At 53.7% G+C, this 24513-nt stretch overlaps 1 protein-coding gene across 5 annotated transcripts in view; it reads left to right on the top strand.

Annotated features, from left to right (window-relative positions):
* Positions 1-24513, top strand: part of PTPRN2 (protein tyrosine phosphatase receptor type N2) — an 822430-nt gene that overhangs the window by 725118 nt on the left and 72799 nt on the right. For all 5 annotated transcript variants that reach the window (XM_025859126.2, XM_073888925.1, XM_073888924.1 and 2 more), the window contains one exon: positions 9695-9889. In XM_025859126.2, the coding sequence (XP_025714911.2) occupies positions 9695-9889 (195 nt within the window). The remainder of the gene's footprint in view (positions 1-9694; positions 9890-24513) is intronic.

The following is a 24513-nucleotide window of genomic DNA, read 5'->3' as shown; positions in this document are numbered from 1 at the left end:
CGGGAGGGTCACGTGCAGGAGTCCCACACGCCTGGGGTTGGTGTCTGTGGTCTGACCTGGCGCACAGATGCGGCCCGGCTGGGCTGCTCGGGGCTACAACGGCTGCATGCCCATCCGATGGGCCTCGTCCACGGCCCAGCCAGCTCCACGTTCCCGCGGGAGCCGTGGTTACAGAAGCCCACGTATGGGCTGTGGGAGAAAGACGCTTATTGAAATGATGTGCGTCCTTCCTCTGACTGGAGTCTGATGTTTATCAGGAGCAGAGCGAAGGGAGAAGATGAGTAGGTGCAGCCCGCTGGGTTTCAGGCACATCATACGCGTGTGGACAAAGTTGGACGTCCTCACTCATGGCCGTCGTGAGACTGCAGGAAGCCTCTGACCTTGACCATGCTCTTGAGCTGTCTCCTGGTGCTGGACAGTCCCCGGGTGGGAGGGTGACAGATGGAAATGACTTCTGTCCTCAAGTTCGGGAGGCGAGATGTGGTTCTCGCCCTGATAACTCGAGGACAACACAGGACGGCCGTTGCTGAGGGCCAGCCGTGGGGCCGCGCGGGCGTGCGCGGCAGGGAGCAGAGGGGCGGATGATTGCCGTGGCTCCAAGAGAGCAGAGGGAAGCGGCTCTTTTCCTTCTGACACGGGACTATTCGAAGACCCTTCTGGATTCAGAAGACTGCAGAAAAGTATTTTCGCTTCTATAAGTTAAAATATGTCTTTGAGTTTTATTTTGAGAAAACATCTTGCAAAATGGGATAAAATTACTCAATATTCCTTGGCAAACGGTGTTTCTCATGGAGCTGTTTGGGTTAGTTTACGAATGTTGTGGAACCTAGCCCTTAATGCGGCTGCGCGTTGGACCAGAGGAGCGTGGTTTGCAGCCCCAGTGGCTTGAGGGTAGCACTGGTGGGGGCGGGGGACGCTGCCAGAGCTCCAGGGAACGGGCGGAGTGAGCCGCTGTCCTGCCCAAGTTCTGGGGCCCGGGTTGGGGATTCACCCTGGAGAAAGTCCCTCCCGTGTGGCGTGTTGTCCCCCAGTCCAGATCACTGAGAAGTCCCGTGGAGGTGGTGAGGCGGTGTCCCAAGACAGGCAGTGGTGGCTGGTCACATGGACGGAGCTGTGAACTGGGCCCTCGGCCCAGGGAGCAGGTGTGGCTCTGGCCTTAGACGAGGGATGGGCCGCCCAGGGTGCCTGCTGTGGCTCGACCTCCGCGGGAGGAGAGGGAGGATTCTGTTTGTCTCTCAGAATTGGCCATGGTCCTGTGTCCCCCATGTGGCCCCAGTGCCTCCCCAGTGCCCCTGGTGCCCCCCAGTGTGCCCCCCTGTGTGCCCCCAGTGTCCCCCCGTGTCCCTCCAGCGTCTCCCCAGTGCCTCCCAATGTCGCCCCTGTGCCCCCCCGGTGTCCCCCCATGTCCCTCCAGTGTCCCCCCGGGGACCCCTGGTGCCCTCCAGCATCACCCCGCTGTCCTGTGATGTTGGGGAGAGCCCTTCCAGCACGCCCCGAGCTCGTCCTACTCAGATGAGCTATTTATGGTGAGACTATTTCTGTAAAATAGCTCCTGTAAACCACATGGAGAGCTCCTGTCTCCGAGCTCCAGCCCTGCCGGCCCGCCTTGTGCGGCAGACCCTCCTAGGCCCCACTCACTTCTGCGGCGAAGTAACAACCTGCCTTAACAAACCCGCTGTGGACAGGAGAGGTGATCAGACGCGACGTTTCTTTTTTTATGTGCCTTTTTTGTTTAATGCGACCTGGGACCTACTTTGACAATCTGGGATATTTTCTCCCATACTTTTCCCCACACATACTTTCTAAACATTTCACTTAGTCTTAATCCTATTGGGTGAAAAATTTTACGTATTTTAAACACCCCTTGTTTTGGTGTTCCTCATTACAAAAGTCACACGTGCTTAATTTAGAAGAAAAAAAAAGAGCAAAAGAAAAAAGAAAATAAACCCGCCTGTTTTCCCCGCCGTGGGCAGAGAGTCTCCGTTAGGATCTCCTGGTGCCCTTCTGGGTTCCCCCTGTGTTCGCGTCTGCGTCGGGGGGGGTCTGTGATAAAGACCTCCCCGCACGGTGAGCTCCCCGGCCTCCGCGTTACATGGGCAGCTCTCCGCCGCCCCGTCCGCCAGCCGTCCCCGGCCAGGCCGCCTTGTGGGTGCTTTTGTGCGCCATTGTTTGTGCTCTATTGGTGGGATTCTGCGGTGCCCTCTGAGCTGGAGACGGGGTCCCTCCCCAGAGAGGGCCGGCTCCTTTTCAGTGTGCTCACTCAGTGTTTTATGCAGCCTGGAAAGTAATTGGCCTTTCTCCCTCCCCGGCCCACCCTAATGAGCCGCCCCTCCTGCTCCGGCAGCTTTGTGCGGTACCCCTCAGTTCTGCCCTGTTACCACAAATTATGCTCTCCAAAGAACCCTAGAACTCCAGCCGCCCTTTGTGGACACACTTAGGCAGTGCGCTGCTTTGTCCCGATTGTTCCTTGAAAGGTACAAAGCGGGTTTTTCTTAAGCTTTTGTCGTCTTGGTCTTTCTTTTGGCAGAATTTGGGAATGACAGGTCTTTTCTCTCAGAGCGATTCCCACTCTCTGCAATTTTCCCCCATCAGATAAGATTTGAGAAGTGAGACATTTGCATTATTATGTGTGTGGATGGATTTCTGCCCCCAGAATCCTATTCAACTTATTTTTTTGCAAATTGTGTTACAAAGAAGTACGAAATACTTTGAGGCTCTTCAGAGATACCCAGGGCCCCGGCTTCACGGGAAGTGGTGGCTGTGGGGTCGAGACATGGCAAGCAGTCCTGTACCCTGAGAACGTGGAGCTCTCTGGGCTGGCTCTGCTCAGAGGGGTCCTGCCCCAGGGCCTGGGGGTGGGGCCCGGCGGGGGCCCGTGGGCGGCAGGCTCTGGACACCCTGGAGGCCGTCCCACGCCGCACAGAGGCTGACACTTTGAATTTCCTTGGAGAGTTTGTGGACACCTGGGTGCAGCCACTCATGTTTTTGCCTTTCTTGACAGATGAAGGGTATTTTAAATAGTGTGGCACAGGCTTCATGTGTCTACTTTGTGATCGAACCCTTAAAGTTTAGGAGCCTGAAAACACTGTTGTTTTCTTTTTTAGAAATCCCGTTACTCTGGTTGCTACGGGAAGGGTGGGCAGAGTCCCCTCGCTGAAGACGGCGGTCCGTCGTCAGCTAGGTTCCACGTGGCCCATAGTGCCATGGTCCGGCAGGGGCGGCGTCCAGGCGGTGGGGCCTGGCCTGGTGTCCTGACTTGCCCTGCCGGCTGTGTAACCTCCTCGGCACCCAGGTACGAGGGAGCCCTGCAGCCTGGCGGCTGGGACAGACCAGCGCAGTGCTCAGGGCCTCACCTGCATCCACGCCTAGAATCTGCCCCCCCGCCAGCGCTGCGCGGTCACCAAACTGGGACGCAGGGAGAGTCGGGCACCTCATCCCAAGCCATGCAGACAGCAAGGGGCCGAGCAGGATTCAGACTACCCGGTCTGGGCCCACCGCCCTTGCCTTCAGGCCCCGGGTCGCGTCTGCGACGGGTCTTCATACGGACTGAGGTCTGTCTTGGGCCTGGTGTTCTCCACCACTGATGGATTTCTCTTCCCGCCATGGGATTTTCCCTAAGACACTGGTGGTCTAGGACGCGTGCTCGTTGGCCGTGGACGGCTGCCGCGGGGAGGTCACCTGCGACACCCTGTTGCCGTCTCATTATTGTGCGTGCACCTTCTCCTCGGGAGCGTGAAATGGTCTGCATCTGTTTTCCTCAAGGACGTTCTTCACACCTGGTGGCGGGGTGGGGGGCCGACTAAGAAGGGACAGAGCAGAGATGTGGAGATGGCCAGTCTCTCCAGAAAGACGGGAAACCCATTCCCAGAGCAGGACAGTCTCAAAGTAAGCGACTTCCCTTTTGCTCTCTGGAGAACAAATCTCTAATTCACACCTGTATTGGCGTTTTCTTCCCCTTGGATGAGAAAAGGAAAGTGATTAGGTGAAGCTCCCAGGGGGAGTGAGTCGTGAACCCGCAGTGAGCTCTCTCGGGTCGGGAGAGGCCCGCAGCAGGACACAGCCCAGAATAGGTGTGGCTCTTGGGTGCTCGGCACCTTCCGGCCGCGTACGTGGGCCGAGGGCGGCCGACCAGGGAGCCGTTTGAAGGGGATTATGTGACTGGTTGGTTGACCCCACGTGTGGGTCTGTGACTAAAAGATCCATTTGATGAGACCCGCCTTTCTTCTTCCTTCATAATTAACTGCCTCTTGGTTGTTGAATCCCATGAATCATGACACGAAGATGGTAATTGTCTCATAAACTCGAGGTGGTCAAGCTGAATGCCATTTTCATTAATGTGGTGCTACCCTGATCATAATTTTAAAAAAATTAAAGTGGGGTTGGTCTGGGTCTTAAACCTGGTAAGATTTTTAGTTTTTAATGAGGAGCTGGAAGGCATGGCACATCCTTCTCCAGCCGAGTGAAGGTACATTTGGGAAAAAATCTCTGCAGTGCTCAGGACAAGGCCTGCCCTGCACAGGATGTGCCGGGGTCCCTGAGGAGGTCCTGGCCTCCAGGGTGAGGTGTCATGATTTGACTGGGTTCACGCCCTCGTGGCAAACGCCCCCCCCCCCGCCGCGATGGGCCTGCATCTGCTTTCATGGCATCCATAACCCGGCCACGGGGACCTGCGTTGCAGGTGTTGGGGATCCCCGTTTTGCTTGCTGCCAGGATTATAAATCAGAAATTTCAGGAGGCCCTGGGCTGGTCTCCAAGTCCTTCCAGAGCATGCCTGCGTTGTCTGTCGAGCTTTCGCTCAAGTGAAACGCTCCCCATGGGTGGCCACGGCCCTGTATGTCACAGACTGTCGCTCGGTGACACGGTGTTTGTCACGGAGCACCCAGTCTGCTCTCTCCTGCGTGGGCCCCCCCACGAGCCGGACGGTAAACGCAGGGGGGGAAAGGCAGGGAGCGCTGGGGTCTGATAGCATTTCCAGGTAACTGGGAACTAACGCTACAAACTTCAAATTACATTCTAAATAAGTGTTTATGCGCAACCCATCCCCTAAGGGGGCAGAGGGGTCGTGCCTCCATGTGTCTCTGTGTGGACTGCGACTGCCTTCTTAGGTGTAGATGAGACTTTTACATGAAGGGTGTGGTGTTGCCTAGAGGCCCGTGGAACTTTCTGGTCTGGGGGGAGGGCAGAGACTCTCCCTCTCCCCAGACAGCTCTGCTGAGAGGGTGGGCACAGCACAGGACTCTGACCCCACACCTGACCTTGCACCCGACCCTGCACCTGACCTTGCGCCGGGGCCCGACCCTGCGCCAGACCCTGACCCTGACCCTGCGCCTGACTCTGACCAGACCACAACTGAGTCAGGTTGCAGTCTACATCTTGTCTTTTAAAAAGTTTGGCTGTCCTCAGGAAATTTCAATTTTAAAGTAGTAACACAGAGACAGGTCAGAATACAGGATTTCTATTATTTTTTACAAACCCTAATTAACTGAAAGCGCTAATTAAAGGGACCTCTGGTGGTTCCTCAGAGAGGGCAGCGGGGCAGAGAGGAGGATGAAGTTTCCACCTGTGGGGGCTCACAGCCGGGGTCCCCCGAGAGTCAGCGAGCTGGTGTGTGTCCCCTCCCAGTGGGCGTTTCTGTGAGGAGCCTCTGGTTTTGTCCCAGACGGACGGGCATGGCCTCGTTGTGTCCGGCCTGGAGGGAGACCCCGGGAGCCGGGGCTTGCCCCCCACAGTCCGCGGAGCAGGGGCCATGCCCTCCCGGCACCCTCATCTCGTCGTGAGCCCACGGCTTATGTTAGTGAGACGTCCTGCAGCAACCCTGCGATGTGGGGCCTGCCCGCCGTCCCTTCCCGCGTCTCAGATAGGAAGATGAGGCGGCAGAAGGCACGCCGCTTGCCCAAGGTCACAGGACAGCTGCTCCTTCAGACCCCAGCACAACAGAAGCTGCCGGAGCAAACCCTGAGATGGAGAGCTGGTCCCGTAGGAACCTCAGTCAGCGAGCTCGCGCCCCAGCAGCGGCCGGGCTGCAGGGAGGTGCAAACGGCAGGTGAAATTCTCTTTGGACACGTGGGAAGCCGGTGGGCACGGGTGGGCTGTGGATGGCAGCTTCCCCTGGAGCCTCAACTGCGCAGAAAACCACGCCAACAACTGCACTGCCGACCAGACAGACAGACGGCCGGCGCTCCACCTCGTGCTCCCAGGACAGCTGACCCCAGTGGAGCACGACCGCGGGGCCCCTCTTCTCCCGCACTGCGGCCGCTGACTCCCTTCCCTCCAGACGACCCCGGCAGGTCTGCAGCGCCTCACCCCAGAGACCCCCGCCCGCCAGCTCCCATCCCCCCGAAACACCCCGCAGACGTCGTGGGAGCTCCGGGCTGGGCCACGAGTGGAGGGGGCTCAGGGCCCCGCGGGTCCCACTCTGCAGTCCTTCCTGGGGCCTGGGACTGATTCATGCGCGTAGCCAGAGCTGAGCGACTTAGTACTTGCTAGTCATGGGCCAGGCGGTGCTGAGGGCGAGTTCTGAGCCCGTGATCTTCCTCAGTCCTCCCAGGAACCACGGGCTTGGTTTCACAGATGAGGAAACCAGGACTCAGAGAGGCTAGGTGCTTTGTCCGCGGTCACACGGCCCAGAGGTGCCGAAGCCAGGACCAGAGTGAGGCACTATCCCTCAGGTGCTGGAGCAGGGGAGTGATTTTCTGGAGCCCAAGGAGGAGGAGAAGGCAAATGTGTCACAGCACGGGTCTCCTGAGCCCCAGTTTCTAGGCGGAGTCTCTGCTCGGACAGCCCTGAAGACCCCGCTGTGCACATCTCCCTGGCATCCAGCCCCTTCCCAGCCCTCGGAAAGCCCAGAACAGCCCCCTGGCTGGGAAAGGTGGGAAAGAGAGCCACGGGCAGCCAGCCGCCCACAGAGGCGGGGGCCTCACAGGCCTCCAATGCACAGTGACTCCAAACCCAAGAACCCACTTCCAACCTAACCTTCCTGTCAGTAAACCTGTCATCACCTCTGCCTCCAGACACTCCTTTGTCTCAGCGGCTCGTATGCTCATTATGCAGAAACGGGATAGCAGTCAGCCCAACGCCAAGGTCCACCCGGGCAGGGGCGCCTACCTTTACCTGGGTGTAAGGGTGTGACGGAAGAGGCCTGGCCTCTCTGTGGAGGCCGTGGGCCTCCTCGCCTCGGAGACACTCCAGCTCTGCAGGTGAGGGGCCCTCCCCAAGCAGTGCCCTCACTCTAGGCTACACTCAGGCAACGGCCACACTATCGGGGGGCCACTCTCGAACCAAGGTGCCTGGGGAGGGGGGTTGTGCACTGCCGTTGGATACAGGCTGGGGACTGTTTCTTCTTGGAACCTTCCTTCTGTTTTTGAGAATTTCATTTTTCTAAAGAGACCTACAAGGAGTGCCAGCACTGAGTAACGCTGCGGAGCGCTCGGCCCCAGGTCGCAGCCCCACGGGGCCCTGCAGCGCGTCCGGTCAGCCACAAAGTCACCTGTCAGACGAGGAGGTCTGCGTGGACGATTACTGCCTCTTCAACTCCAAAATTCTGAGCTTTCTTTAGAAATACCTTTGACCTCACCGAGCCCCTGCGAGTTTGTTCTGGTTTAGAGATTTTTAATTTTTATTGCACTAATATCTGCTGATGAACAACCGAAGACTTTCTCTATAGTGGGCACCACACGGGCGTCTTATGGTAACGAGACTGGTGCTTCCATTTTTCAAGTGGACACACTCGAGCTCTGAGACCTTGCATGGGAGCCCGCCGTGCACACTCCCCTCCACCAGCAGAGGGAAGAACGGGAATCCAGGGCTTGTGGCCATCCTCCCATCCCCCCACACATTTGCAGGGCGGTCACCTGGCTGGTGTGACCCTAGCTGGTGTGACATTTGCTTCTTAGTGACAAAATCTCAACCATCCCGAACCTTCCTCCCCAAAGGCGCTCCTTCCCGGGGGACACATTCTGCACTCTCCTGACCGATGCTAGAGTTGTCTTTATGCTTCGGTCGGAGCTACTATTTATTCTTGCAGATGAACTATGTGAAACCATAGCAGCTGGTGCAGAAACGTCATTTGGTATGCTTTCTCCAAAATTAAGTAACATCCCACGTGCATCCAGGGGAAAGAAGTGGTTACTATTACCACATACCTGGTTAGAATTACCCACCGTGTCTGGGGTTGGTTGGTTGGGTGGTTTTTAAGATTTTGAGCAAATCTGGCTGGGTTTTTTAAATGAAACCGTTGTCTGAGCACCATGCGTGAGCCGGCAAACCCTGAGGACGTTGGGGGCCCAGCAGAGGTGCAGCCTGGCTTTCTCCCTCTTCCCTTCCGTGGTCCGCACGGCGGCCCTTTGTGTGAAGTTCACCTGTCTCTTCGGGATGCCCGCAGCCCTGCTCCGTGAGACCCGCTGCTCTGGCGGGTGGAGGGGCCCCTCTGCGGACTTGTGCTGGGTGGTACGCACCGTCTGGCTCCAGGCGCCCGAGCTGTGCCTCCCAGGGGAGCTGCGCTGAGAGAGGGGTCTTTTCTCTATGGTGGCAGATGCCTGATGAAGGTCTTTAACACCAAGGAGAAGGGCAGCTGCGTGAAGGATAAGGAACGCGTGTAAGGGTTCCGTGGGCTTTAGCCAGCACCCTGGGGCGTGTCGAGCTGGTGGGGGCAGCGGGGTGCAGCACCCCCCGGGTGCCACCCCCAGGGAAGGGAGGAGCTCCTGGCAGCCATGCAGCTCACCAGCATCTTTCCCCGTGAATGCATTTTTACTTCCTCTCTTGGCTCAGAGTCTCTTACGGAGTTTTTCTTGCTATCATTTTATTTTGGTGGCTCAGGTTACAGTGATTGTTTCAGGGGGCAAAAGGCTGGACTTCATCAGCTCAGGATGCAGGTATTTTGCCAGTGAGAAGTTGCGGGGGGGGCGGTCCTGGCCGACTCTCTGGTGACAGCCAGGAGCTAGTGCACGGCGACACCGGGGTCCCTTGCTTCTGAGCGCTGCCCCCACCCGCGTGTTCAAACACCGCTGCCCTGCGTGGGGTCAGCCAGGACCCTGTAGGGACCCAACAGCAGCTCTGTTCGGCTGTTATACTGAGGTTTTCCTTTAAATCTAGAGACTTTGTCTTTGGGGGTCTAGGCAGAGAAGCAAATCCTTTTCCATTATTAAACCACATACTTTCTTTTTCCATGTGATTTTATCTGTCCTCTCTCGTGTGAGCTCTCATCAGTTTGGGTGTTGTTTGGGAGAAAAAAGGGAAGAACCAAACAGAGGTTGTTGTTTTTTTCCTGAACACCTGAGCATGGTACCAGTTTCAGAGCACGGTGTGAAGCCCTGTCCGTGACCGGTATTCTAGAAAAAAAGGAAGGTCGGCTAGCTCAGCCGGCACGTTGCGTCATTCCAAGATAGTCCCGCGTCCCCACCCAGCGGGTCCAGTGCCCTTTCCCCGGATCTGCGCGTTTGTGTGTGTGGTGCCTGCACTACGTATGTGCACACGGGTGTATCTGCGTGTGGCTGTGTTACATCCATGCATGTGTGTGATATCTGTGTGTGCGCACGTGTACCCGTGCATGTGTGGAGTATCTGCGTGTGTGTGTGTGCACGTGCGCATGGCCTCAGGGCAGACCCCTGTCTGCCCCTCGGCTCTCAGGTCGGGCAGGGCTGGGAGGTGAGGCCGTGGGCCGTGGGGGCAGTACTAACCTGCCCTCGCTGTCTCCCAGGAGCTGTGCCGGCAGCGCATGGCCGTGCGCACATCGGAGCGCCCGGAGGCCCCGCACGCGTCCCGCATCAACAGCGTCTCGTCCCAGTTCAGCGAAGGGCCGGTGCCCAGCCCGTCCGCACGGAGCAGCACGTCGTCCTGGTCTGAGGAGCCTGTGCGGTCCAACATGGACATCTCCACCGGCCACATGGTCCTGGTAAGGCCCGAGCTCCTCTCCGTCGGGAATCGCGGCTCAGACCGTCTCTGGGAGGGGAGCAAGAGCAGGGGGCACTCACAGCGCCCTCCCACCCACACACACGTCCCCGGGATTTTCCCACCGCACACCCAGCCTGTGTCAGAAGTGTCAGCAACAACGTGCCGGCCACCAAGGCTGACCTGGGCGGGCAGCTGACCGGCAGGATGAAAGCCCAGAGTGTCAGGGCACCGCCGATTCCGTCCTCCCGGTTAAGTGAGGTGAGCATGTGCACCCGCACACATGCCTAACCACGCGTGGGATTCTGCCCTGGGCACTCTGTTTTCACTGGTGGAATGCACATTGGTGAGCGCCTACTGTGTGCACTGCCATCGTTCAGCCTCTGACCAGGAGACCGTCGTGGCATCTTCTCTCCGTTGCAGATCTCACGGCGTGGTTTGGGGAGTCAGATGTCCCTCACTTGCTGCTTCTACTTAACGGTGACGGGGGCAGAGGTGGGGGCTCAGAGCCCTTGTGGGGGGCCCTGCCGTAAACACCTGCTCCTGCCTGTCTGGCTCCCTGGCCTGTCTTCCCCAAACCCAGTGTGGTCCTTGGAGGGCCGCGCGTGGAGAGGTGGTACGCTGCCCTGCGACGCGTGCGTGTCTGATTTTACTAAGGGAGACGTTCATAATTCGCCCTGTTCACTGCTGTCTCCTGAAGGCAGAAGAACACCACGCTCCTGGACCCTCAGGCCGCACGAGTCCACTGTTTCGTGGTTGCAGAGCTAAAGCAGCAGGCCGTTGGCCATGACTCTCCTCCTAGAGACAGAGTGTTCGGGGATGGCAGGCAGAGCCCGTCTCGTGGCTCCGTGACGTGGCGGCAACATTCCCGTCCAGTCTGTGTCCCAAGTGTCAATGTGGAACAGGCCCCAAGGGTCGTGTTTGTGGTCCTTAAACATTTATTTTTTTGTGGAAAGTTTCCTTATATGTCTATTTACCGACAATATAAGCTGGTGACACTGGACCACGGCCCCCAACGGCTTAGTCCACTTAGGCCGCCATAAGGAACCACCGCAAACTGGCAGCTTGAACAGCAGAAACGTGCTTCCTATATAGTCCTAGAGGCTGGAAGCCCAAGATCCAGGAGCCACAGCAGCGTGGGTATCTGGTGAGGCCCCTTCCCTGTTCCGAGCTCGCACCGTCTCGCCACATCCACCTGCCCCTTCCCACGCTCCCACACCACAGCCACCAGAGAATTCCTTCGAGGTTCCCTGCCCCGGCCTCTGCTCTCACATCCTGACCCCGTGGTAGAAACATGGTCTGTGCACAGTCGACCTACGTGTGTGTGCGGGGGGCGGCTCTGAGCACTTTCTGCTCATGCAGGAGTCCTGACTCTCTGTCCTCTGACCCCACATGACAGACGGGCTCAGGAGCTCTGTCCACCCTGTGCTTATCTTCATCCCAAGCACTTCCACGGGTGCAGAGCCCAGAGGCCTGGAGCCACACGGCATAAGCAAACAACTCAGCATTTTTACAAAAACTCTCACCCGCTAAGGGACTCATCTTTTAGGCCCTGACATTAGTCCATTCTCACGGGGCAGGCCACAGAGCATGCCGTGGTTAGAACGGAGTCCCGGTCAGCAGGAAGTGGCACTCTCCTTACTGGTTCACGAAGGGCCCCCTCCCTCCGTAGCACAGCCTGTAGAAACCTACGCGTGTCACAACCTCAGAACGTGCCGGAATGCCTGACCTTCTAACTCATTAAGGCGACAAGGAAGATAATTCTTGGGTGATCATCAGCCCGACCCTCCGTGAGGAAACTTTCATGTTTATCAGACAGCTACATGATGATCTTCCTGAACTACATGCTAAGGATTCAAAGACCATCAGATAAATTATGCGAGGTCCAGGCACATCCCAGGAACCAGCTCCTCCACGAGTGTGCCATGCAGATGCGACATCTTAACTTACAGGTGTGATGGAATCCACGGCAAGGCTCTTTACATCTGGACAACAGGGCGGAAGCAAGGAGCGCCCCACAAAGTCAGAAGGGAGTTGGCTGAGTTACCTATGGCCAGGGTACAAGATGGGAGCGCTGTCTTCAGCAGAGGATGGAGAGCGTGTTTGAAGCAATCAGTGGCATGGGAAGTTAAATAGCCAAATGTTGACCCCTCGTGCCACAGTACTGTCAGGAGCGGCTGACCTGGGGGCAGTGCTGACCTAGAACCAGAAGGCAGGGCTGACCTACAGTGGAGCTGACCTGGGGGGGAGGGCACTGATCTAGAACCAGAGGGTGGGGCTGATCTAGAACCTGGAGGCAGGGCTAACCTAGAAAGCAGGTTGACCTAGGGTGAAGCTCACCTGGGGGCGGAGCCCTCAGACCCCAGCCTCCTTGGATCTGGTCACTCTCCGCAGTAGAATCCTGGGCTACCTGTGCAAGGCGCTGTGATCTCCTGCCTGGAAAGCCATAGGAATAGAATTCTAGAAATAAATGCTCCACCCAGCAAGTGACAGGACCCTCCGAGAGGAAACAGGTGGCCCGGGGTTTTGCATGGAAGAAGGGCTTTGCTGATGGGGGGTCAGGAGTGGGGGTCGCAAGCCATTACTCCGTGGTGACATCACTGATGACCCTCGGCACTCATTCCCAGGCAGCTTTCATGGGGAAGAGGCTGAGCCCCACATGCCCGAGGGGAGGGCCTGACTAACACCCCTGGTCAAGGGGCCCCGGGTGGGTGGACAACCCCCCGAGAAGTGAGTCAGGGGAGCATGTGTTGACTGAGGCCTGGAGACACTGTGGGGTCAGGACGTGAGAGGAGAGGCCGGGGCAGGGAACCACAGAGGAATTCTCTGGCCCCTCCCAGGAGCTGGTCTTCCTGCACAGACCCGGGGCATCAGAGCTGCCCTGCTGGGGCATCGAGGGGTCCGCTCGAGAACGGGGTCCTGGGAGGCCAGGTTCATGGACCCCACCCTTCAGCGAGCGGAGGGAGAGGGCAGTGGATGTGGGCCGGACATGGTCCTGGAGCCGTGGGGAGTGGGGACGCCGTGCACTGGCAGGACAGCTGGGAGCAGAACTGTGAGGAAGCAGCTGCATCAGGAACCTGGCAGGTCTCTGAAGAAATGTTTGCATGGGAGCTTGGCAGTGTTGAATCAGGGCCAAGTGCAGAACTCCGAGAAACACGGGACCCCGTGCAGCTGACCTTACGAAACTGTTAGAAACATTGTCACGTCTTGAGTATGTGAAGGGGGAATGCTGTGGGTAAGGTCAAGAATCACCTTTGCATTTAGTTTTTAAAGAGGTCTGTTTCCATATCACATTTGCCTCAGAAGTTGAGCTGCTTTGTAGATGCCAAGAGCAGGTCACTGTCCTGAGAGTCACTGATGGCCAGGAGCCTGCCGTGAAGCAGGCGTGAGAGCACGTGCAGAGGGAGGAGCCACGAGCAGCCGTGAGGGCACGTCTGCCCATCCACAGCACTCTCCTTCACTTCTCTCCTGAGTTCAGGGAGCGTGGATATTGGGGAAAAGCTGGCTTAATGCTGTCTCCATTATGACGTAAGGAATAGAGAACGTAATTCAGGAAAACAGTGCTGACTAGCCTCTTAAAAATACATCTGCATCCATGTCGAAGGTAAGGACTATGACCCTTGCATCCCGTTTATCCTTGGAGACAATGAGGCCGGAATGAGCATCACTGACGGTTTGTGTAACAGCCACTGTCCAGAAGCCATGCAGTGGGAGCTGACGCGTGCCCACTTCACAGATGAAGACCACGGGACGAGCGCTGTGAGAATGAACGTCCCGGCACCGGGAGGAAGGCAGAAAGGCCGCGTGTCATCGAAAACAGAGAGAACGAGCTACAGCAGGAGGTTTGGGGACCGAGGGCTGCAGAAGCCCTGCGCGGGGTGGAGAACGTCGTGTCCGCCATGGGGGCGGCGCAAGTGCTGGCAGAGCCCCGTCGCGCCCACCTCACCACCAGCACCCACCTCCTGCGTGGTTCATTCCAGAGCCTTGACTTCCAACGTTTGCACTTTGAGTGGGGCTCCTCTGACCATTCCTGTCCCACCAGCCTCCTCAGCTTAACGCTCCTTCATATTTGGATGGCACGAGTCATTGCTCACCTAGGAAGGCTGGCTGGAGAGGCTCAGACGCTGGGCTGGTGTGGTGGAGCGGGAGCCCACGGGGCTGCTGGCGTGGCCTTGGGCACCTTCATCCCGAAAACCAGTAGTACATCCTAGTCTTTCTTAAAGGACACGGTTCCGTAGCATTCCTTCCCTGGCCTGCTCTCTGAGGCTGGGGCGAGCGCCCACGGCACCGTGGCAGCCATCCTCACAGTGAGGGGACCGGCCCCTCCCCCAGAGCCAACACTATTGTAGGTTTTTCTGTGACAGATAAGGAGAACTGAACACCGTCCTTCACCTGACTCGGTGTCAGACATGGCTCCACAGGAGCATCCGTGACTCAACTCTGCTCATCTTCGAAGACCCATGTTTTTCTGTTATTCCATGTACTATAATGTATTTATTTTATACTGCTAAGGGTGATTTACACAATTTTCAAATTTTGCCACTTCAAACAGCATATGTGAAAATAATTGTAGGCTAAATTTCTAGAAGACCCTAGAGGAGGATGCCCTTCATTTATTTTAAGAGGTATCAACAAACTTCCTGCCAAAATGTTTGACTAACTGACACTCCCACCAACTATGTAGAAAATGGTGCCTGGGTCCCCAGACCCTACTCAACCCTGGGTACTGGCCACCCTTCATCTTTGCCACTGGTGTGTGGAAAATGCTATTTTAAGAAATGTTTACATTTCTCTCGTGCATAAGATTGAGCAACTTTTCCTACATTTGGGAGCTATTGATCCTTCCTTCCAAGAATGGCCTCACAAGTGTCCCTCAAGGGCTGCAGGGCCACCAGCTTCTGAAGCCCGCCGAGGGCGAGTCCTGCACATTTACAAAGTGCAAGCCACGGACACCAACAAGAGCATACCGCCCTCGACACCGTAGGGAAACGAAGTGACTCTCGTCTCTTCTTTGTATGGCCGAGGAGCAAACCGTCCCCCCCCCCCCCCGTGAGAGAGGTACTGCTATCGACTGATCCGGATAAAGTTTGCATAAGAACAACAAAGGAGAACCCTCTGAAAAGTTACCTGGGACTGAGATTGGCGCCCGCAAGTTGGAAGGTAGCAGGCTCCGTGCCTCAGGACGTGTATCTCCTGTGCGTGGGAATGATACACCAGTGTTGTGAGCCAAGCAGGGCGCATTGTTTCAGCTTCTAAAAATAACTTGCCCAGTGACAGGCCTCAGTCTTTCCCATTTCTGTCATGTCCCCCATGTGCTGCGGGGGCTGAGCAATCAGGACTACAGCCCATGCCAGGCTCTGCACCCCCAGAGCTGTGCCAGGACCAGGAGCGGCTGCTAAACCATTCACGGAGCCTCCTCCCTCCAGGCATGGCCCACGTTTCCTTTTCCGAGCCGAGCCTCTGGCCCAATCGCTGTTACTCTGGGAGAAGGCAGCTCCGCAGGCACCCGGAGGTGCCTTAGGCAGCTGGGACATTGGCGACTCTCATTAGCGTGGTTTTGACACAAGGCAAAGAGTGTCGTTTCTGTTGTTCAGTCTTTATTGGGAGGCATGGGTTTATTATTTTTTTGATGGGGTGGTGTGATTTGCCGTGTTATTGTTAAAAATCTGCTTTACTGTTTAAACTGCTAGGATGATGCTAGAATGTTTTCCCTGCTTGTTAGACCTTCCTGTAGTGAGTAAATTGGGTAAAGCCGAGTAAGTAAAGTCAGGTGTCCAGTTATATTTGTTGAATTAAATTAAATATCAAACACTACATTTGGTAGTTAGTATGTCTATGAGTTAACGTTTATAAGGGGAAGAAATTGAAATCAATGCCCAAAACAGGGCATGGAGCATGTTCATTCACATATATGTGAACAGGAAACACTTTCTGAGTGCCCAGCAACCTCCTGGGGCTTCCCTCAAATCAACCTGACAGGATGAGCCGAGAAGAGATGCACATCCTTCTGGCCTATTCAGTTACCCCTACACCTCCCAGATTTGCAGACAGTGCTTGGGGGAATGCATGGCAGCAGGATTATTCCATGCCCAGGATGGAACGATGTGATTGTGTATGTACAAGTTACTGTGAAAAATTAACACCATCTAAAAAGTAGTTTTTGGAGTTGCATCAAGTCTGTGGTTCCACAAGTAACCCATACACAAACAAGCATCCGTTGAGTTTGCTCATCTTTGTGTCCTTAGCATTGAGCACAGCTCTTGGACATAGCAGGTATTGGATAAAAACTGTCTGAAATGCCCAAGTGAAGTAGATGATTAGTGTTTTGCCCCCAAGAAATGTAAAATCTATCTGAACTGAAGAGGGATGAACATCTAGAAAACACTGGACACGGCCAAATGCCAAATTGTGCTCTTTTGCTGGAAGACTTCTTCATCCTTTGTGAAGGTGTGGGGTGGCAGGGGAAGACTGAGGAGGGGAGCGGGCCCTGTGGGGTACTGGGCACAGTCATAGTCAAGGAGGAGTGGCTGTTTGGGGTGGGCGGGAGACAGCGGGCAATAGCACAGCTCCTGGGAGCCCTGAGTCAGTCCCCAGGGCTGGAGTCTATGGCGGACGAAGTAGGAAGTCAGTACGTAAACCTGGACCACATACCAGCCAGGCTGAGCACCCACGTGCAGGCTTGTGCGTGATCCTACACGACTGCTGTGGTTTCTTGAAAACAGGAAGAGCAACATTCACCTGTTCACTTGCTTGTGTTTGTTCGCTAGAAGGTGAGAGTATCTGTGGCAAACAAGCTGGGGAATGTTCTTAATTAATCCTCAGACTGGCATAACAGATTAGCCAACGGTCCAAGTCTAGTTAACGTTTTCTCATTCCTTTAAAAATCCTGTTGTCTTTGATGCCATAGCTGTTGAGAAGGCAGTTTGTGACTGGCCCAGGAGCTGCTTTTGCGGGTCTTCCCACTTTCTTCCTAAATCCTACCCCTTTGTTGTTCCAGGATCTTCCTGGGCCCAGTCTGGGTGCAGACCTCTTTTATTCTTACTTTTGCTCCAGCTTTAGTATATTCCTCTGTTGGAGAATCCCAGTTGTGCATGGGTCCTCAGAAAGGACAAACCATTCACAACTGACACGTGACCGTCTGTGCTCTCTGCTCTCGTGGAAGCATCCAGGGCCCGTGTGCTCCCGTGGCCCTCACGTCTCTTCCACATGTCTTCCACATGTCTTCCACATGTCCTCTTGTCACCCCTCTTCCCCGTATTCCAGGGGACTCCCTCGGGTCTGTTGTCCAGTTTGCACAGTTTCTCTTCAGCAGCGTCTAATCAATATGTGATCACCCATCGCATTGATAATTACCAGGAGCCTCTTTTTCATTTGTGGTTGATCTCTTTATTCTTTTTTGAATCTGCCTGCCATATTGTTCTTCTGTCTTCAGTCCCACTGCAATATCTTCAATCATTGTAAATGCATTATTTGATTATTTCTGCCTAATGCTTCTGTCATCTAGGTTCTTCTGAATCTGATCCTACTTTTGATGTGTTTGCTGAGTTGCTTAGGGGAGTTTGTTGTCTGGTGGGTTCTGTAATTTCCATCTTTCAGAATTTTGTGAGACCATATTGAGGGTGTTTAAGTTGAGAGAGGTTCTGGGGTCACTTTGCCAGATAATCTAGGCTCCCATTAAACCGGGACCATCTTTGTATCAGTTCTTTACCTGGATATTTTCAGGCCATCCACATATTGTAAATTTGAGCCTCAGTCTAGATGAGGCCTGTGGTCCAAACACCTTCCCATTCTAAATCCATGTGGAAACAGACATGCTTTCTTGTGGCGTAAGCAAGCCCTTTCCCTGGGACTGGCGTCTTCCCAGGGTCCTGGTTTGGAGGGGGCTCCCACATCCACCTCCTTACCTTCTGCCTTGCCCCCAAGACCCCACGTGGACAGCAGATCCACGACCCTCGGTCTGAGGTGCAGGAAATTGTACACCCTGCCCTCTCTCAAGGGCTGGCGGCCTTCAGGTCATGAGCTAACCACTTCACCCTCCTCTTCATTCTGGATTTCTGAGGATTTCCCTTGATCTTATGAAAAGCTGACTGTGCCATTTATCCAGCATTTTACATGTCTCATAGGGGAGACTCTTCAGGTCTCATGTCTCTGGGAACATAAGACTTAAAGCAAGTTAAACAAAGGGAACGCAGGGAAATGGTGCTTTGCTGTTTGCTCTCACACCGCCTTGACAGTCGTGTCTGAGAGCCAGCTTCATGCTCTGCACCACGAGGAAGACATGTAACGGTGGCAGGCTCTTGTCATCCAGACTGGTTCCCACACTCCCCCCTTCCATCTGCAGGCGAAGGGGTCACCTGCTTCAGGAAGTGCTCACACACTGTGCGTCCAAAGTAAGCCGTTGGTGGGTGTGCACTGCCCGGAGCCTTGGACCCCTAGGGCCAAGGGCGAGCAGTCTCGGAGGAGTCCCAGATGGCACCCCTCTCACGGTGACGATAAAGGCAGCTGTCGACAGGGGTGGCTCTGGGCTCCGTGGCTGGCTCGCGGGGCCAGGAGAGCGGGTGGTGTGACACCTGACAGCGCACTCTCACTTCACCCATCAAACCTTGAGAACTCGTGGGCGTGTGCCACGGGCAGTCCTCGGTCGGATTGGCAGTTGAGCGGGGAAAAGATTAAAAATACATTTGATAGTCTTATCTCTAACTTTTCACCCTGAAAAGTGAAGATAATTTTCAATAGGTCAACTCAGTTCTCTTTTCTCCTTCGAACTCCTCATTTCGAAGGCACTGAATGAGAACCTGGCCCGCCGGCTCCCAGCTGTGGAGGCTGATGACTGAGCCCTGCTCTGCTGCGGTCCCCGCCACGGTGCAGCCGTCCCTCCCCCCGCCAACCCCAGCCCCGGAGCAAGAGGGGATTTCTGGCATTTTCGCCATGGGCTCTTCCCCATTCCTGTTTATTGCTCACAGCATGTAGCCTGTTGGTTCTAGGAAATTAAAACTCAAAGAGGTTCTGGATCCAAGGAGCACTCTGAGAATTTCTGCAATTGTGTCCTAATAACATGCTGCTACAGGATCCAGCATTTCCCATCCGGGCCCTGGGAGAGAAGATTCCCTCACATCGCCCGCTGGGACACTCTGTTCCTCCCGAGCACTTCATCAGGAGGTCACGGCGAGTCCTCATTGTGGGTACAGGGCGCCCAACGCTGCTTTGCCACAGGGGGCTGTCAGTGCTGCAAGGCACCCGGCCCCACCCCCTCCTGGCCGGGGGTCTCCCCTCAGACCCCTGCGGTCGTCTGTGACAACGGTCTCCTCCTGGCCCGCTCCTGTCAGGCCGCTGAGGGCAGTGCTGGTGGGCCCTTGAGAGAATCAGCTCCTGTAAACCTGACGTGGAACTGGCCGCGGGAATTGCGTAGTTGACCATCCATTCAGGAAGGTGGGTGGACAGCCATGCAACACACGAATCTGCTGCCATGCAGCGTGGGGAGGCAGCTCTGCAAAACCTGCTTCTGCAGCACTCCAAGAAACCAGCACCACCTGAGTCACGGATGCCGGCGTAGACGTGGTGGCGGCCCTCGGGCACCCACAGGTCCACAGGTGTCACTGATGCTGCTTATTTGGGAGACCCTGTTTTTCTACTCGAATTTGTTAACGGAAGGGCTTCTCAAGGTTTGTTTATCCTAGAACTGCATTTCGTGACTTGTTTCCTCTTGTACCCCACCTTTCCTCTCCACTCTGGAATCCAGCCTTGGTTTCCTGCTGAATTTTGTACATGAATGGAATTTCTCAGTAACTTGCAGCTTTAAGTATTTTTCGTATGTCAAAGGGACATGGTTGCAGCTGAAATCAAATTCTGATTTTCTCATTTAATAAAGACTGTGTATTAATTTATATCCATGGAAAATGGTTGTAAAATTATTTGCACACACATTCTTTCATATTGTTGAAGTATCTAAAAAAATAAGTAGAAACGTAGCTTTGTCAGATGCTTCCTTTTCCAGTTAAACTGTTCTGACTTCTATTCCACATTCAAGTCTCAGAAATGTGAACTTTCTTTGTAAAAGTTAACATCAATGTCTGTGCTAAACTGTAGTCAAACTTGGATTTTACAGATGGAATGATTTACTTATTGCTGAACACAGAGACTTAAAACGGGGGAGGAGAGAATGGGGGACCGCCGGGGTCCTGTCATCTTCACGAAGTTTCTTCTGACTCCCAGCGTGTCGTTGGTGGAAGTTAGACTCCTTAGGAGTAGGTTCTTGCTTAGAAAACAGTTGTTTCGAGAGCTCAGAATGCCATGGGTAGACATTTTAAACTCTTAAAAAGCAGAAGTTAGTAGAAATATCATAAAGCTGAATTATCTTTTCTTTAGACTTGTGTTAATTAAAGGAGCTGCCGATGAGCAGACGGGTATTTAAAATCGCCACGTTGTCAGTTGTAGGGTTGTGGTGCGGGGGGGATTGCTGGTTGTTGTTACTGTCTGTAGACCAAAATTACAAAAAGAAGAGAAACACACAAAAGATATTTGGTAAAGGCAGGTGGTCTGGATGAATAATGTTCCTTTCATTAACATATTTCCCTTATTAACTGTATAATTAATTGTACATAGCCCAGGGAAGCTGTGGAAATTGCATTTTGAGATGTATCAAAGCGGACTTATGCTTCAGACTTGCATGCAATTTACCATTAATGAAGCCAGAGATGGAAGCCTCAAATCTATAATTATTACTTACTGTTTGAATGACAAGCAAAGAATTTTATCAGCAGAGTTTTAAATGAAAGGGGATTAGCAGCTAATGTTGAAATTGTTAATCTTTCTTATGAAAATAATTTTGAAGAAAATGTTTTAGCGGAAAGAGAGGTTTGAGGAAAGCGTGTGCCATTAAAACAGCTACTTTCTGTGACTCCGTATGCATTTGTCCCCGTTGACAGCGGGGTGCAAATATTTTTGAAGGTGAATGAATATTTTATAGGATCCAGAGCTGCTCATGCATTCCAGGAATGGATTATGCAATATTCCCAAGTATCCCAGCAAAGGTGAGAGAGTCTGTAAGCTAGCCAGAGAAAGGAGCCCGAGCTGAAAAAATTAAAATATATGAGAATGTTCTAAAAGAAACAGGAATTTGCTTAGTAGTATAGAAATCTGCCTTTCCTCCCTTCTGAATGCTCATGTGAGTTAAGATTATAAATAGTAAATATTGTTAAAAGAAAACTGTTAAATGGAGCACCGGTATCCATTTGTCCAGGAAGAGTCCATCGGCAACACTGCCATGGCTCTGTTACCTTCAGCTCAGGTGTCCCCCGCGCAGGCCCAGCCTTAGACAACCAGGGCTCTAAGACGGAGACGCAGAACTGTCGCACATTCTCAAGAGAGATTCATACGACAAATATTTGTTGACCACCGAGGCTGCGCCAGGCTTCATGCCAGTGGTGGGGAGGCTGTAAGAAGTAAAATAATTGGCCTATTGGGAGCCCCTAAAATGTATCTTACACTGATTTCTTTGTCCTGATTTTTCCCACTGAGCTGATGGCACAGACTAAAATACTAAGTTTATAGCACCATCTGGTTAGAGCCCAGTGTCTCTATGAACAGGGGAAAGGCCGTGTTTGGGTTTCTAGAAGCCCGGGAAGCTTGCTGTGGGGGGGGGACGGTCCCTTTTAGGGCCTGTGGCAAACCCCATGTCTGTTCGGGCTTCAGGTCATGCTAGAGCCACGCGCTGATGGCAGACAGGTGGGACGTGGGGCTCTGTGCTGGTTCTTCTTCGGAAACCCTGAGCTGCCCCCCGACACCACGTGGTGCCCAAAGAACACAGGCAGGTGGTGTTACGGGGTGCAGATGTGCTCTCTTTCCATTCCCTCAAAAGTCTTGTTTTCTCAAACCTGACGTCTTCTTGGTTTCAGTCTTTAAAAGATAAAAAATATATTTTAATGTGCTGATCCTATCATTCTGCTCCAATTGTGGATCTTTCATGGAATTGTTGTGTGTCATGTGGGAAGCAGCTCATGGCTGCAACGGTACCGTCCCGGCAGGGGTCCCCGGGTCGGCTCGTGATGCAGCGGCATGGTCCCGGCGGGGGCCCCCGGGTCGGCTCGTGATGCAGCGGCATGGTCCTGGCGGGGGCCTCCAGGTCAGCAGGTGCTAGTGCAGTGTTTCCCAACACCCAGGACACGGCAACTGGCTCTCCGCGGCTTCCAGCCCAGCCGTGCTCGCACACATTTGTCTGCATTGTAGAACTGCCTTACGTGTCCACGTATATCAGAGTATTCCAGGTTAATTTAGTTGACTGATTTTTACATTTTAAATTGTGGGTTAAGCTATTGGCTGTTGATTTTCTGTGGCTCTTTGGGCACACTGACAACCAAGCGGTGCCAGCAACTATCCGAGCATTTTGTCCATGCAACAAAAGCAGGGAGGTTGTTGGAAATACCAGGAATTTTGGTGAAGTTTTTCGGGTTTTACTCCAACTTCTGACTTAGGGTAGATGAGGGCTGTGACCTTGTTTCTCAGACCAACTCAGTAGGACCTTGCCCCGCTATGGTTGTGTGACAGATGGAGGGTTGAGCCAATTACAGAATATTTTACAAACTGAGTGGTTACAGAATTTTAGGAGTGTAAGGCAGAACAGCTTGGATAATCAAATGAGCAGTCTCTATCAAATAGACTAAAATCCTCTGATTTACTCAGTTAGTGAGTCCTGGCAGCTCCGCCTCCAGAATATATGATGCACCTGCCCCCTTCTCTGTGCTCTTTGCCCCCGCTGCTGTCCCCAAATGTCAGCCCCCGTGCTTTCATGTGCGGATGGCCCATCTTGTGCAGTTGGTCCCCGCCTGTAGCGAGAGTGACCTTTTAAAAGCATCTTTTCCATTATGTGCCTCCTTTGCTTAAAACACTCCAGTGGCTTCCCGCAGCTCTTACTGCAAACCGCAGACTCCCCCCGCGGGCGGCGGGCTCCCTTGTGGTCAGGGCGCTGGCCGCTGCCCCACCTCGCCCCTTTCGCTCCCGCCGCCCTGGCCTTCTCTCATGTTTCTGGACCCTGTCGGACCCTTCCCACCCCGGGCTCTCGCCCTGGCTGCCCAGTCTCCCTGTGATACCCCTCTTCCTTGATGATGAGCCCTTCCCATCCTGCAGGATGCCCTCAGGAATCCACTCATCAGAGGGGCCTCCCCTCCTGGGGTCTGAGCCTCTGCCTCCCACACCCCTCACTTAATCTCTGTCATGTGTTCTTACCGCTCTACTGTTAGCTGAAGTTATCTTTCTAATCATGTTTGTTTATTTGTATGTGGTTTGTTCTCCTCCTAAAGAAATCAGCCGCACGAGGACAGAGTCTTTGCTGGGTCCTCGGAACACACACATGCCCCGGCTCGGCTGATGCATTCATGACAACGTGAATAATGAATGAATAAATCCCTAAACCACCAACACCAGGGCAGGAGTATGAAATAGGAGTGAAGCTCTGGTCTCTCTTCCACAATTAGAGGAGACATTCAGCGTTCACTCATAATGCCAAGGAATCTCTTTGCCCTAAATTCAAACATTAATACCTTTTTCATGTATGGAAAATGCAGTATAATTCTCTTATTTTCCATCACTCATGAGTATTCATCTTTGTATTTTGATCTCTGTTCATATAACCTTAACTCTTAAGATGCTAAATAAGATAATAAGATTCATAAAATTGTTTATTTAAGCTCGTCGAGCTCCTTGAAGAATGACAGCCTGCACAGGGCAGCACGACGCTGCCACCACGTGGGCTCCCTTCTCTGTCTCCCTGCGGAGCCCGCGTCCCCCCCCCGCCGCCCCCACGCACACACTGAGCACCGCGTCATGCTGGAGAACCTTCTCCCTTCCTCCGGTTTAGTAAGAGTAGGTGGTAAGGACAGAACTGCTTCTTTCTTAAGGTTTATTATTCGGAACCTTCCTGGGACAGGTGTTCATTATTAACAATTTCCATCGAGGTTTTAATTGTAAGTGTTCATCAAGTTGTGGTTTTCTTCTTCTACAAATCTGTCAAGTAATTGCTAGTGCAAGTCACACACTTATTCGATGAGCGCGTGTCTTTAGCACAGACGGGGTGTCCTTCAGCACATCGCTGATCTATGTCCAGCACCCCTGAAGACCACCCTGTGATGGGGTTAATTATTTATGGATTCCAGGAAATGCCCCCATAGGCTCTTCCACCACTGTTCAAGACCTCTCTTTTGTCGATATGACTCTTTGCAATTCTGGACCTTGTTCTAGATGCAGAATACCAAGACCCAAAATTATAATGAAGCTCCCAATTAGTTAGTTCTACATAATCAAGATTTAATTAGTTTTCATGTCCCCTTTAATAGTTGCTTTGCAGAGAGGCACCTTGTGTTCTCTCTGACCCTACAAAAGCACAGGGGACGCGGACCACGTCTCAACTCCTGCCTTGGAGACTCCTGCCTGGGGGGCTTCCCAGAAGTTCTTTGAAAAACATGATGTTTTCTTTAGAGCTTTTGTTTATTTTCCTAGTCCTTGCATGTGTTTTATTTTTCAATTACAAAAGGGATTTTAAATAAAGCAGAGAACCCAGTGTTCACAGCCTCAAACCCAGCACGTTTTCTCCTCTGTTCCTTCTGCACTTTGTTGCGTCGCTGTGTTCACTCACCT

This window comes from Callorhinus ursinus, unplaced genomic scaffold, assembly GCF_003265705.2.
Source record: "Callorhinus ursinus isolate GAN/ISIS: 27379988/994484 unplaced genomic scaffold, GSC_fseal_2.0 scaffold99, whole genome shotgun sequence".
NCBI classification, from domain to species: domain Eukaryota; kingdom Metazoa; phylum Chordata; class Mammalia; order Carnivora; family Otariidae; genus Callorhinus; species Callorhinus ursinus.
The sequence above is the reverse complement of the archived record's forward strand: the minus strand, read 5'-3'. Positions and strand labels throughout refer to the sequence as shown.